At 39.2% G+C, this 15,483-nt stretch overlaps 1 protein-coding gene across 1 annotated transcript; it reads left to right on the forward strand.

The window, feature by feature from the left end:
- The first annotated feature begins 365 nt into the window (after positions 1 to 365).
- On the forward strand, positions 366 to 3,659 carry LOC112193813 (rop guanine nucleotide exchange factor 7). Its single transcript, XM_024334061.2, has 7 exons — positions 366 to 1,116; positions 1,205 to 1,321; positions 1,414 to 1,568; positions 1,861 to 1,935; positions 2,016 to 2,306; positions 2,426 to 2,785; positions 2,881 to 3,659. Exons 1-7 carry the CDS (start codon positions 552 to 554, stop codon positions 3,427 to 3,429), a joined length of 2,112 nt encoding a protein of 703 aa, XP_024189829.1. The 5' UTR covers positions 366 to 551; the 3' UTR covers positions 3,430 to 3,659.
- Positions 3,660 to 15,483: the final 11,824 nt, after the last annotated feature.

Consider the following 15,483-nt stretch of genomic DNA (forward strand, 5'->3'; position numbering starts at 1 on the left):
TGAAATTAATTAAGCAAAAAAAATTAAAGGTCCTTTAATGGTGTTCAATGAACAGGATCAGTAAATTTAGGAAGAGAAGGGTAAAGCAGTCACTTAACACCAAAACCAACACTGTCCTCAAAACCTAGAACCCAAAAACAACATAATCAAGGATAAACTGGTAGAGACATCATTGAGTTAGATCCGTTGATTACACGACTCCCATAACTTTTTTTTTTTATCATATAATTCAAACCCAACTTAGAATTATTAATCCCATCATCATTTTTGAAATCTTGTTTAAGCAAAGCAGACTAACAGAGAGAGAGAGACAGACAGAGTCACTCAAAGTTTACTGTTTGATTAAATACTTTAGAAAGGACAAAAATACGCTCTTCAAAGTTCAAATATGGGTCTCTCTCTCGCTGTTCATGTGTTTGAGCAAGTTTGAGTAATCATGACCAGCTCCTAGCTTCACATTTTTGGTTCATATAAATAAAGCAACAATCTTTTCCAGATTTTCTTCATATATCCACCAGCTACCTTTCACTATCAGAAATGGTTGAGGCCTCATGGAAGGACCTTTCACTCACCAAGAGGAAAGAGAAGGAGCCCATCTACAAAACCAGTACCAACAGCTCAAGCTTTGTCTGCCATTGGTGAGGTTCAGAGGACCCAATATCCAGAACCCAGTTTCCATATTTGGGTTTTGCCTGTCCAAGTACATAAGAAGCCTCTATTCCAGAGCTCGAATCTCTAACTCTTGTTGCTTGGGGAGGCTGACTTACAATGGTATGGTAGTGATGAACAACTCTGCATTTTGTGATTCAACTGAAGAAGGAATAGCTGCAATGGAAAGTGAGGGGCTTGATGAAATTGTGGGTAAAGGTGAGACCTTTGGGGAGTTGATTGAGATTGTGGAGAAGGGTCGTGAGAGCTGTTCAAGTTCAGATTTTTTGACATCTGAGACTACAGTGCATGAGGAGCAGAGTCACAGTAGCTCTGAGGAGACATCTTCTCCACCCTCATTGGGTTGGCCTGTTAAGAAATCTGAGGCACCAGATTGTACCAGTGAGAATGGGGCTGAAGCCCATTTGGATGATAGGAAATTACAGAAACAAGGGTCTACAATCTCAGGTATTGTCTCTATTTATTAAGGCACTGAAATTACATGTTGTTTTGTTGGTTTTGCTATTGAGCTTGATTTTGGTGTGTGGGATTGTAGAGACTGAGTTGATGAAGGAGAGGTTTTCAAAATTGCTGCTTGGAGAAGATATGTCAGGTTGTGGAAATGGGGTTTGTACAGCATTGGCTATATCGAATGCGATTACTAATCTTTGTGGTATGGAATTTTAATGTACTATCTTAATGTCTTGAAAAGCTAGCTTGTAGTAGTGTTGATTTAGTTTTCATATTGTTTGTTCAATTCTATAGCAACCCTATTTGGGCAACTTTGGAGACTAGAACCTCTACCGCGGGAGAAGAAATTGATGTGGCGAAGAGAGATGGAATGGCTTCTTTGTGTGAGTGATCACATCGTTGAGTTGAAACCTTCTTGGCAGACATTTCCAGACGGAAGCAAATTGGAGGTACAACCTGATTCCAGCATGAATTATTAGAACAGTTTAATTTCTCAGCTTCTGCATCCCATCTTCTAATTTGCATAAAAGGTAGCCATGAAATGTATATAATCTTTAATTTTGCTGCATAGTAACTGGTAGTTTTGGAATGATAATGCATGCGTATACTCTGGTCTTTATGCTCATAACTGATGTGATAATACTATGATTTGCAACTATTAAAGTGTCCAACAACAAAAATATTGGTTAAGGGCTACTAAATTCCTTGAAGTTGTTTTGACGTGTTTACAACTCAATTCAGGTCATGAGTTGCAGACCCCGCTCAGATCTTTATGTTAATCTCCCAGCCCTTCGCAAATTGGATAACATGCTTCTTGTAAGCTTCTCAAATACTTGTCTTTTTCTGTAAAGATCCAGTTTCATGGGATCCATTCTGAATTTAGCCTATCCTTGCAGGAAATATTAGATGGTTTTGACGAGACAGAGTTCTGGTATGTTGACCAAGGAATTCTGGCTCCAGATGCTGATGGATCAACCTCCTTCCGAAGAGCATTTCAACGCCAAGAAGAGAAGTGGTGGCTTCCTGTGCCCCGAGTTCCTCCTGGTGGACTCCATGAAAGTACAAGAAAGCAAGTGCAGCACAAGCGTGATTGCACAAATCAAATACTTAAAGCTGCAATGGCAATCAATAGTATCACTTTAGCTGATATCGAAGTCCCTGAATCATATCTGGAAGCTCTTCCAAAGGTTTGAAAATTCTCAAGATTCCAGTTACATGTGCTTAATTTTTTTTTTTTTTTTTTGGGGGCAAATATATGAGCTTACTTAGACATGGTTTTCATGTTTTTGCTTCAACTTGATTTCAGAATGGAAGAGCAAGCTTAGGGGATGTTATTTATCGATATATTTCATCAGATCAATTCTCCCCTGAATGTCTGCTTGATTGCCTTGATCTGTCCTCTGAACATCAAGCTATAGAGATTGCCAACAGAGTTGAGTCCTCAATCTACTTGTGGCGCCAAAAGATAAACTCAAAACCTAAAAATAACAATACCAGAAATAGTTCAAAGTCGTCATGGGAAATGGTCAAGGACATGATGGTGGTTGATGCAGATAAAAGGGAATTACTTGCAGAAAGAGCAGAAAGTCTCTTAATTTGTTTGAAGCAACGCTTCCCCGGTCTTCCACAGACATCCCTCGATATGAGCAAGATTCAGTACAATAAGGTTCCCCCACTTTGTCCCAATCAAAATTTTCTTCTGATTTAGTCCTTCAATTATTCTTTTCTTCTTAATTAATTGATCAACTTTAATCTGTGTAGGATGTTGGGAAATCCATCTTGGAGAGCTATTCAAGGGTTCTTGAGAGCCTGGCATTCAACATTGTGGCACGCATTGATGATCTGCTTTATGTAGATGACTTGACCAGGCATTCAGATCAGTTCCCATCACGGCACTCCGATCAGTTCCCATCAATCTCCAAAGTTAGTGTGATTTCACACAAGGCAACTCCTATTCCATACTCATCAGTGCCCATCTCAAGCACTCCATATAAAACAGCTTATGCCACACCAAGCTTTTCACCTGCACAGCGAGCTAGCCCTCTCCGGGTAGAACGATCACCATTCACGACCAATGCCAGGATTTCTCCTCAGCGCGGATTGGGCGTAAAGAAAGTTCTGACCGATTATCTTAGCATTGATGCAAAAGGAAAGAATTACAGCAACTCAACTGAGACACCGGATTCAGCCTCAGACACAATGCAAACAACTCTTGAATCTCAAATGGGACTAGGTTCTTTTGAGTCTTCAAATGCATCAAGCAGCCCAGCAACTCAGGACTCGGACACGCAAGAAAGAACCCACGTTTGAGAGTGTGAAATGTTTCATTTAGGCTGTCTGAGTCTTGTTAGAAGGAGATGTTTGTAATGGTGATGAGTTGAGAGGTTCATGTTTGTAATGTGCATCCTGTGTTACCAGTTTTGAGTTTGTTCCCGAGTCAATGTTTGGCATGGTCGAGCAGTGATTGTAAAGAGAGAACTAATTCCTACACTACTACTTTGGATAGAATATATGAAGTTTTGTTGGTTTCTCGTGTAGCAGTAAATATAATAAAATTCAATGCATATTACCAGACAAAGTATTTCAACTTTCAATTGGGGGGAAAAACGCATAACAGGCACTATCTAGATCTAAGAAGGATACACAGACTTTCAAAGTACATTAAAGACGAATAAAGTCTTGTTATATTCAAAATGCCTAGGTTACTCTCTCTCAGAGAGAGGTGTTGGCTGTTGCCTTCTGGTGGGGGTTCTGCGAATTCGGTTTGAGGGGATGTTTTCCCTTTTCCTCTGGCCAAAAGGAGGGTGGTGGCTGTGGCTCTTTGTCTCGGCGGCACCTTATTGTTCTTTTTTCTCTCACCTGCTTGGCCTAATAATCCCATTTTCCAACATTTCTTGTACAATTTTTTCCAATCTCAGATTTTTTGAAAATGAGGATACATGTAAGGCTTGACATTGATGGCTGTTGTGTTTGGCAGTAACTCAATCCTGTGATCTTGGTCTCTTGCTGGAGGTAAAGCTGAACCATCACTGCTTCTCTCTTTCCTCAGCAACCTAGTCATGGACTTACAACTGATCACAGAAGCTTGCAATTCAGTCTCACCTTACAATATGTACTTAACTTACCACTGTGAAATTGCATCTTCATAGTTTCAAAATTTCAAGTTATGTCACCTAAGGTCCTGAGCCAAGAAGCTCCTAGCACCACCGCACAACCTGAAACTGGTAGAATGTAAAAGTCAGCTGAAAATTATATGAACTGTTGCAACTGCATTTCCACTCTTACATGTCCTTTGGTTTGCGTTAGGGCCCCACTGGCTAGTATGACCTTCAAAGGCTTGAATGCTTGATGTCTATGACTTTGGCTTTGAGGTTTTTAAGTAGTGATGGATGTATAAAATTACGTGAAGCTCCAGTTTCAATTAAAACATGTACCCTCTTTTGTTGAGCACCCCTTTTAAGTTTTAACTGCATGGTATCTGTATTGTTCTGCTCGCCCATTACCTGCAATTGTATTTTACCTTCCTGACCTTCGTCTACAACCGCATTGATTAATGATTATATGTCCAGGCAACTCCACCTCCTCTTGAACAACCTCATCAATAACCATGAGTTATCCTTTTCTGCATATGTGGCCGAGCATGAATATATATCACAAAAGAAACACCGGTAAGTCTCCTACTACCATTTCCTGTATTGTTTAGGTTGGCGCTGGAGGATTGGCAACATTTGTCGTCCTGGCTTGAATTGTTTGAGTCCTCAAAGGCTCATCACCATTGATCGGATAATATGGCTAGTAAGGATGTCGATATTAGCAGATCTGAGGCATGGAATTACTAGATCTGCTAATATTGACATCCTTACTAGCCGTATTATCCAAAACAGTAGAACCACAAATCATAGCACTAGTAGTTTGCACAACATCATAAGCATTCATCATTTCAAAATAAGCTTCACTAGCAAAACCTAATATCACATCACTGTCACCAAGATTTAGGGGCAAACCATAGGAATTAGGTTTAGAAATGCTACCCTTCCCTTACAGATTGAAGCGACGCAGACGTAGCCATAGTAGATGAAGCAGATGACACCATAGGACTTAAAATTGAAGAACCATTCACAGTGACCCAAAATTAAGCTGAGGTGATGACCATGTTGTATATGTAGGTCTCTGGCCTCCGATCTTATCAGACGCATCCCCTCTTAAGATCTCTGAGCGTAAAACAGCTACAAAACCTTGCACAGCACCGATCTTAGCCGTTGTTTCATCTTTGTGCACTTGAAGATCAAATTCCACGCTAGTGAGATCACTGGAAGTGTGTGACTGAGCTCCGGAGCCCCCACTCCCCTTAAGCTTCATCAGAATCAAGGGCTCTGATATCAAATTGTTGGGGTCTTAACCCCAACTACTGGAATTCAGAGAGAGAGAGAGCAGAAAATCGGGAGAGAAAATTGTAGAATATTATGTAAATATTTACTTTCCTTGTAGATGCAGATTATGTTTTATGTATAATTGTAGGAGATGTTTTCCTATTATGACTAATCTTGTATCTCTTTATAAACCTCCTATTTTGGAGATGAATAATACAATTGAAGCATTCCAAATATATCGAATTCTTATTTTCTACTTGGTATCAGAGCAGGTTCAATCCTGTGAACTTGCACTCTACTTTGAACCCCGAAATCGAAAGCCGCAAAACACCAAACCTCGAAGTTCGAAATAAGTCTTGAAGGTCACCATCAATTGCCACACCTTTTGTTTAATTAAAAGGTGCCGTACCATTGTTTAATTAAAAGTTGCTGGGCATTTTTTGTTTGATTGAGAGCATCTGCCATGATAAGGTAAATCCTTACTGAATGTGACTTTCCAAAAAGAGAATATACTAGGAATATTCTAATTTGCCATTTCATAGTTTCCCACCGTAAGCTATATTTCATACACCATTTTCTAAACCCAGCTTGTTTTTTGCCACTAAACAACTACAAGATTTCTATATCTTTTGCACACTAACAGCTAAAAAAAAGACTCATATAAATTGAGTTATATAAAAGTTAATTTCCAAATCTCCTACAAAATTTTCATAATTATATACTAAATTAAATTTATCCAAATGTATTTAATATTAGGCTCAAATAAAAGATCTCATTGAGATCTTTGTAATGTTATAATATTTATCATAAAAAAAAATATAAAAGTACAAAATTAGAGAAGAATAATGATTAGGAGCTAAAAATAATAAAGGATACAAACGGAATTAAAACTCAATGTGTTTGAAATTGTTTGGGCAAAATAGGAACAATGAGAAGAAATAATAAAGAATAAGAAAGATATGGCATATGAATATGTAAGCCATATATGGGGTGCATCTGGGTGGTAAGGCAATTTTTTTTTTAATTTCCGTGTATATGGCTTATGATGGGAGCGAATTATACCCCATTTTTGGCTTTTTGGCTTACCGTGGCAGATGGTCTGAACACCAGCCGACAAGACTTCTGATGCACCATAGCTTGGTCATGCCCTACTGACAATTCTGCTGCAACCAACAAGCCAAGCCCGAGCCGTAGCCATACTAGCCGCATGCTTTTTTTTTACTTTGATTAATTGCGGGATTCTTTTTGCTGCACACGTCCTTCAGGTCCCATACACGTCTTCTACTTTTGCTTAATGGAATACGACCCCACCACAATTGCACTCCACAACATGCCTCCAATCATCAACCGTTATCATACCTCAACTCCTCCACCACGCCGTCCTTCTGGTAAATCAAATCCATATGCAAATACAAAGTGTCCTTTCTGTAGAAATTTGGGTCATAGCAAGCAACGATGCTATGAAGTAATTGACTACCCTGATTGGTGGGATTTCACCAAGAAACCGCGTAAGAACTTTGGAAAAGCTGTCGTGGCTACTACAGAGGAAGAGCAACAATCTAATGCCTCCGCTAATGTAGCACAGTCAGGTATGAAAGGTAAGGTATCTATGAATAGTTCTTGGATAATTGATACATGTGCATCTGACCATATGACTAATGATCCTAGCCTTTTGAAAAAGCTGAAACCCTCCTCTCAAAATATTGTTTCTACTGCTGATGGTACTCCAATTCCGGTTATCGGAGAAGGCTCTGTTGTCCTATCTGACACATTAACCCTTGACTCTGTGTTGGTTGTTCCTTCATTAGCCTATAATCTCCTATCTGTTAGCCAGATTATTTTAGCTCTTGCATGTATTGTCACCTTCTATCTGTCTTTCTGTGTCTTTCAGGACATTCTGACTCGGCGGATTCTTGGTTATGGTGTTAGAAGGGGGAAATCAGTGACTGGAGAGAAACAGAAGCATATTTTGGGACAAGCTAACCAGATCAACGAGGTAGAGAATGTGAAGGAAGTTGTATGGTTATGGCATCGCCGTTTAGGTCATCAATCTTTTAGTTATCTTAAGAAGCTGCAACCTCATTTGTTTTCAGTTGTCAGTGATTCGGATTTCCATTGCGACATTTGTGAACTGGCCAAGAGCCACCCTATTTCATATTCACCAAGTCTTCATAAAAGTCTTGTTCCTTTTATGAAAATTCACTCTGATGTCTGGGGTCCTGCGAAAATTCCTTCTCTTTCTAGAGCTCGGTATTTTGTAACGTTTATTGATGATTGCACTCGCATGACATGGGTGTAATTACTGAAGAATAAAAGTGATGTATTTAGGATGTTTACCGAATTTCACAAAATGGTGACAACTCAGTATCAACAATCCATCAGAGTGTTTCAGTCTGACAATGGTGGAGAGTTTGTGAATGCCCTATGATTGAGTTTTGCCGGTCACATGGAATTCGTCATCAAACCTCCAATTCTTATACTCCTCAACAGAATGGTTTAGCAGAACTGAAGAACAAGCACGTTGATGGAAGTTGTTCGTGCTTCCTTGTTTGGCATGAATGTACCTCGGTCCTATTGGGGAGAAGCAGTGAAATCAGCAGCATATCTTATTAACCGTACTCCTTCACGGGTGATTGAGTTTCAGAATCCTCATCAGAAACTTCATACACTTCTGACCATCCCTTCTTTACCTAACCTGGAACCTCGTGTGTTTGGATGCGTAGCCTATGTTCATATTCCCAAACCTCAACGCAACAAACTTTATCCCCGTCCTCGTAAGTGTATATTTGTTGGTTATGCTGAATTTCAAAAGGGTTATCGATGTTATGATCCCCTTACTGACACTATGCATATCTCACTTGATGTTGCGTTTCGTGAATCTGAGCCTTATTATTCAGGGGGAGTTTCAAAGTCTTACCTTCAAGGGGAGAGAGATTGTGAAGGAAATCCTCAGAATTTATAGGCATTCGAAGAATAGAAGCTTTGGAATTGAAATTTGGAGTTGGGATTTCCCCAACATCAGTTGAAAACGACACAGACGGTGGGGTAGGTAGAAACGAAAAAATAGGAGGAAACGGAAAATCTTCTGCCCAAACAGAAGATGGAATCGATGGACTTAGCAGTGGACCCGTGGTCTTGAAAAAAGAAATAGAAGATGGACTTGGTGGTGGACCCGTAGCCTTGGAAAGAAAATAGAAGATGGACATATGGAAATAGACTTGGAGAAAGAAACAGAAAGAGGCTGTGATAATAGCCTTGATAATGCGAGTGGACCTATAGCTGTGGGGTCCCCATCTGGACAACACTATGACCGGTTGAACAAGACAGAAGCATCCTAAGGTGGGTTTGTCCCAACCAGCCGACATGACAATCAACCCGTGGGGTCCTCCTCTAGCCAACATCATGGCCCATCCAACCGATTTCCTCATGACCAGTCGAATAGGAAGGGAACGGTACACTATGAGACTAGCATGCATTCCCAGCAAGGTCTTGACAAGTCAAACGGGGAAGACACTTCAATGCCTCCTGAAATATATGAAACTTCACATGCTGATGATTCCCCCCCCCTACATCACCAACTGAAGGATCCGCTGTGAATGTTCCTCTTCAGGTACCTTTAATTTCGAACGAATCATCTGGGATAGATAATATTGAACCTAGGAAATCACAGAGGGTTACCAAGGGTATTCCTAAGAAACAATATGAACCAGACATCAAAACCAAAGCTAAGTATCTTATAGCTAATTACATGTCTAACCATAGGTTGTCTGGGTCACATGTACTTGTTGTTGATCAATTATCCACTATATCTATTTCTAGTAATGTACAAGATGCTTTGGCGGATCCCAAGTGGACTCAAGCGATGAATGAATAACTAGAGGCTTTGCAGAAAAACTTGACTTGGGATATTGTGACTATGCCTGCTGGAAAGAAGACTGTTGGATGCCGATGGGTGTTTACAGTGAAACTTAAAGCTGATGGGAGCATTGACAGGTACAAAGCCAGATTAGCTGCCAAAGGTTACACTCAGCGCTATGGAATTGATTATGAAGAGATGTTTATCCCGGTAGCAAAGATCAATACTGTTCGAATTTTGATTTCACTTGCAACAACTAAAGATTGGCCTCTACATCAGTTTGATGTGAAGAATGCGTTCCTCAATGGTAACTTGGAGGAAGAAGTGTCAATGGACATGCCGCTAGGAGTTAAAATTTTGCCTTATGATATTGGCAAGATTTGTAAGTTGAAGAAGTCTCCGTATGGTTTAAAACAGTCTCCTAGAGCTTGGTTTGGAAGATTCTCCAAGTCTATGAGGATGTTCGGATATAGACAAAGCAACTCGGATCATACCTTGTTCATCAAGCGTAGTCAGGGTAAGGGGCTGGTATGGGCTAAAGATAGATATATATACTTAAGGGTTTTTGGCCTAAAATATTGTCTAGGCTTGAGCCCATATAGCCTTCTACATCCTTCCGCCCCTGGCTGCTGGTGATAGCTTTGAAGCGAAGGCATCCTGGTGCTGTGTTGCACTTTAGGGTTTCTACTGCTTCATTGGGTTGGATTTTCCTATTGTTGGGCTTGGGCCTGTGTCATAACTCTTGGGTTTTATTTTTATTTTTGTTTGGTCAGAATTCCTCCTATTTTTTGGGAGAAATTATAGTTTGAGGATATGACGCCAAGGGTATTCACTAGACCTGTAAATGGATTAGATTTAGGGTGACTCGACCTAAATCTTAATCCGTTTAGTAATAAATAATTTCAACTCGACTCAATCCGATTACCCGATGAATTATTAATAGCTTATTCCAAATCTGTATCCAGCTGATTAATGGATACCTGATCCGCTAATCCGATTCATTTATAATAATGAATATTTTTAAATGTTTATCGTGATGCTTTAGAAACATTAATAAAATATTAAAACAAATAGTATCGCCAAAAATTGAATTACATAACTGAAAAATTCTTTAGAATGATAAACTGTGGTAACTAAAATACTAAATTTCCAAAGCAATACTTCATTGATGTTTTTGGATAAGAGAACAAAATGAACATGGGCATAAACCGAATTAAAAATCAATATGTAATCCCATAATTATACATGCATGATGGTTCAGCTATCAATACAAAATACTGAAAAACTTTTTCCTTTTAAACCAAGTACATACTGATGTTCTGAACCTCCAATGTCAATATATACTCGCTACGCAGAGTCATATATCACACAAGTTTACTCTTTTCGGGAATGCAATATATCATGTGATTGATTGATGTGATTGTGTTAAAGAGTATCTTGTGTTAAGTGTGATGTGTTGAGTTGTGTGGGACTTTATAAATGTTTTCGGATCTACGGATCTGGTGTCACAGTGGTGACTGAGACAAGTATATTGCGAACCACGCCTTTGGCCGGGTGTGTGTTACAATTAGTTAGAGCTATAGTTTGTCTGTCATTGTATTCAGGGGAGTAACATGGGGGGTTACATGAGGCCTTTGAATACACATTTCTAAAGAGATGATTTATTGGGAGTTCATGGGTGATCATCGACTTTAGTCTGAGTTGTTTTGGACTTCTTTATCGATTGTCCTTTTCATTCTAATTGTCGATTTTAAGTGTAAAATCCTGAACTAAACTATACGCAGTGATTACTATGGTTTTGGTTGTATACTTTTGGTGATTTCCTAAACTAAAATTCTATTCAGGGATTACCGGTTTTCACCTAGTATGATTTGATTTTTCACGGGTGTGACATGTGTGTTCCTTAAAAAGAAAAGGATTTGTTGTTGTTTTTTTTTTTTTTTTTTTTTTTTTTTTTGAACAAGGGCCGGTGCGGCTGCCCTCAAGCCTTCATTAATGAAACCGGAGAATACAAGGGGGGGACTGTCACACCCCGGATTTTGAAATAAGGATTCAAATCCGGAACATGGCTAATAATAATACAAATACATTCTGAATTTTTTTCTCTCAGAAACAACCACTAATTACACCTCTTGATATTACATAAACCAAATCCTCAAGCTACTTATTACAGCACACTCTCACCAAAACAAATTATAAAAGTCAAAGAGTATAATTCTCCTCACAAAACAAATGTTATAAATCTAATACTAATTCTCTAAACCGCACGATCACTGCCCTGAATCTCCTGACCTGTGACACTACCCGCTACACAATTTGAATAGTGTACCGGGATTGCAACAACACCAAACCCGGTAAGCTTTTTGCAAAGCTCGTGAGTAAACAAGAAAGAACTGTTGATTTATTTAATTACAGTTATTATAACTCAGGTAAACAATCAACACACTCACAAGGTAATTCCAAAAATCACATAAACATATAAATATGTATTTTTCGATACTCTCTTTTAAAACTCAATCAGCAAATATTGCATCATTAATATGTGAAATAACATTAAAGTAACACATGCTTGATTTACTTTTTACCAACACCTTCACATATTCAAAATATATCATGGATAGATATTTGATCAATTTCACATAACACCTCCACATATTCAAAATATATCATGGATAGATATTTGATCAATTTCACATAACACCTTCGCATATTCAAAATATATCATGGATAGATATTTGATCAATTTCACATAAGTACATTTCTCTTTTTAGTGAATTTTCAGATTAACTGGTAACAAATCACAAATCCACATGCTAGGGACCGACGTACTATTCCCATAGCATGGGACAACCAGGTTGACTGGTATCAAATCACAAATCCACGTACTAGGGACCGACGTACTATTCCCAAAGTACGGGTAAGCCGCAGCATACCAAGGACACAACCAAGGCATGTATACTCAAAGTAAGCACCCTTCCTAAGAGTATAATAGTGCACTATCTGAAGGGACTAGGGCCCACAGCTTAATCGTCATCATAACATCAAAACACATTTACCAGTAATTCACTTAAGCACGGGGTTGTTGAAATCACCCGGCTTCATAATTGTACTTTTCAGACATAATCAATTTCTCAACATACAATCTTTATAAGTTTTAGATTGTATAAATGTATATGTACACCCATATAAAGAGACATATTATTTCAAGACAAATCTTTACTTCTTAAAATAATTTCCACATATTCACAATTGGCCATATAAAATAGCTTTCACATCACATGATCAACATTTCATTATTCAACAATTAAATGGGAGATTAATAGCTTGAATAATATCCAAATCAATTCTCAATCATTTCATCATACCAATCACACGCCAATTAACATATATATTTCACGTAAATATATATATACGTAATCATCCGCTCAGGAATGACCACTAATACCAACTATAGTTCAAGCATAAAAACCGTGAAATTCATTTGTATGATAAAATCATTTTACTTACCTATGGACCGTAGTTGATCAAGTCCATATGATTTTAAAACAAATATTTATTCCACAAATATTTTCCCACAATTACGACAAAAATAAAGTAATTAAATTTATTGGGTTCGTAATATGAACCACGTGAGATTTACTCACCTCTAATCCAGCTGCGTCTTCTAAAAACTCAAATATAACGATATTCCAAACGCTCGTCAACTCAAACCGTCAAGTACCTAATCAAGTATGGTCTTTGCTTAGTAAACGAAACACGAAATAAACTTAAACGACTATCCAACGGTCAGATTCTAAAATAAAGACGATCCAACGGTTGGATTCTAAAATAAAGACGATCCAACGGTCGGATCCTCACGGATCGCCCTTAGGATCATCCTCCAAAATTATCACGAAGATCCAACGGTCTGATCTTCCTGAATCGTCCTTATAAACATCTCCACAAAATTTCATGAAAATCCGACGGTCGGATTCTCACGAATCGCCTTCCGAATCACTATTTCACAATTATACAAAGATCCAACGGTCGGATCTTCGCCCGTGACCTCACAAAGTCATCGGGACAGTCATACGATCAACATACTAAAATTTGAAGTAAAACCGATGGTCTGATCTTCACATATCGAAAACCGAAGATAAACGTAAAAACGTAAATCCACTATTTATCAACCTTTTCTAAAATAACCTTATAATATATCAAAACGCTCGTATGGATGCGTAGATCATCGTCCAGATAATATAAACTCAAAATAAGGTCCGACGCGCCGCCACAAGCGGTGGTCAGTGGGTGGTCAACACGGCGGTCAACGAGGCGGTCAACCACCTCCGATGCAAAAGTCGTCAACTACAAACTTCTTCAAAATGAAAGGGAGATCAACTTTCATACCTGGAGCTAAGTCCGGTTCGGCCTAGATCGTCCTAGATCAAGCTTTGAAGTTGGATTAAATCTCGGACGCACGATCAGATCCTAGATCAAATCAGGGACGTCGAAAAAGTCAAACCTTGATCTAGCGTTCTACACACAAAATCGTGATGAAAGACTTACATGGGGATGATCAGGGGGAGGAGGAGATCACGAAAATGGGAAGGATCGGCCGAGGGGATGCCGGAAAATAGGTTTTCCGGTCGGGTCGCCGACGGAACTGTGGCTCCTTCGATCCAGCTTTCGGAGCAGCGGCGGAGCAAGACGACACCAGAGGGAGGCTCTACGGAGTACGGCGAGTCCGGTGAGGCCGGGTTGTAGCCGGAGAAGCAGCGACGGCGACGCTGGGGCCGGGTCGGGTCGACGGGTCTGCAGGTATGGGGAGGGTTTCGAGCGAGAGAGAGAGAACCGGAGGGGGACTATTCAGCAAAATTTGATCTTCTTCGTCCTTAATGAAAAAATCAGAAAATTTTCCCCTATTTATAGAAAAATCCCAATTTTCAAATATTCATAACTTATTCATACGAACTCCGAATATTGCGTTCCACATATGCACGCGATCGTATCGACGAGCTCTACAACTTTCATGAAGGAAATTTTCCCAAATTCCATACGTATAAAAAGTCACTTTTTGAGACCCCCTAAATAACGTTCGATTTCGAAAATAAAATCGTTCGAGCTACTTCCACAACTTCTCCAAGCTTCGTACTCGCTCCTAATACCGAGAAATCAATAATAAAAATCCATGGAATTTAATTTGGATTTTTCGGGGTATTACAGTCTACCCTCCTTAAAGAAATTTCGTCCCGAAATTTAATCGCAAGTCCTTTTCTCCCGATTAAGGTTTTCTGTTGTTCATACAGAATACTAGCCAACCACCAAAACTCCATCTTTACTAAAACGGTAGCAATCTACTAAGCTACGGCTCTACGTATAAAATACGTCCGTATACTGAGCATATACAAGGTCAAAAAATAATTGTAAGAGGTAAGGTTCGAACTCCCGATCTCGAACACGAGGGTTTTGCTCCCAACCACTGAAGCAAGAGCTGCTTTCATTAATATATGCTCACGTGTTATTTTTATTATGTCATAAGCGACATAAATAAAAATAAAAGAGGAGGCAAGATTCGAACCTCAGACCTCTTGTCAGACCTCTTGTACAAAAACTTCTCTCTCAACCACTAGAGCACCATCTGCTCTTGCTGCTGTCCTTATATTTCTTTTATTTATTCTATTATAAGCAATAGAATAAAAACAAACCCTGCTAAGTCCACATTCCACTACTCGTCTTTTCAGTGATTTACGGAAATTAGATTCACTTTCGGCTAAAGTTGTCTGCCACAGCACCTCGAGATTCGTTCAGTTCCCTTACGCGCTCTCCACGCGCCAACAACTTTTCCGTGTTTTAGGGCGGCTTTAATCCAACGCGTAGTTTGAATCTCTGAGATCGTCCATCCAACGGTGGAGATCTGCTCACCTCGTTCTATAAATAGGTGCATTCCGGGGAAGCGACTGTTCACACCAAAGAAAAGAAAATTTCCCAGAGTTTTAGCGTTTCTCTTCTCAAATCTTCAGTCCTTCCTTCACCAATCTTCAATCCTTTTAACAACAATCTCTCTTAAACATTCAACATCATCTTCTTCAATTCTCACATTTTCTCAACCCTATCTTGTGCTCTATATAAACCTCATTTTGTCTCCTTTAGATTTTTACT

The sequence above is a fragment of the Rosa chinensis genome, chromosome 3 (assembly GCF_002994745.2).
Source record: "Rosa chinensis cultivar Old Blush chromosome 3, RchiOBHm-V2, whole genome shotgun sequence".
In the NCBI taxonomy this organism is placed as follows: Eukaryota; Viridiplantae; Streptophyta; class Magnoliopsida; order Rosales; family Rosaceae; genus Rosa; species Rosa chinensis.

Excerpts from the sequence above, each read along its gene's own strand:
- LOC112193813 (XM_024334061.2), top strand. The coding sequence starts at position 552 with ATGGAAGGACCTTTCACTCACCAAGAGGAAAGAGAAGGAGCCCATCTA. Across the intron at positions 1,117-1,204 it reads ACAAGGGTCTACAATCTCAG|AGACTGAGTTGATGAAGGAG; the intron begins GTATTGTCTCTA and ends GTGGGATTGTAG. Across the intron at positions 1,569-1,860 it reads CAGACGGAAGCAAATTGGAG|GTCATGAGTTGCAGACCCCG; the intron begins GTACAACCTGAT and ends AACTCAATTCAG.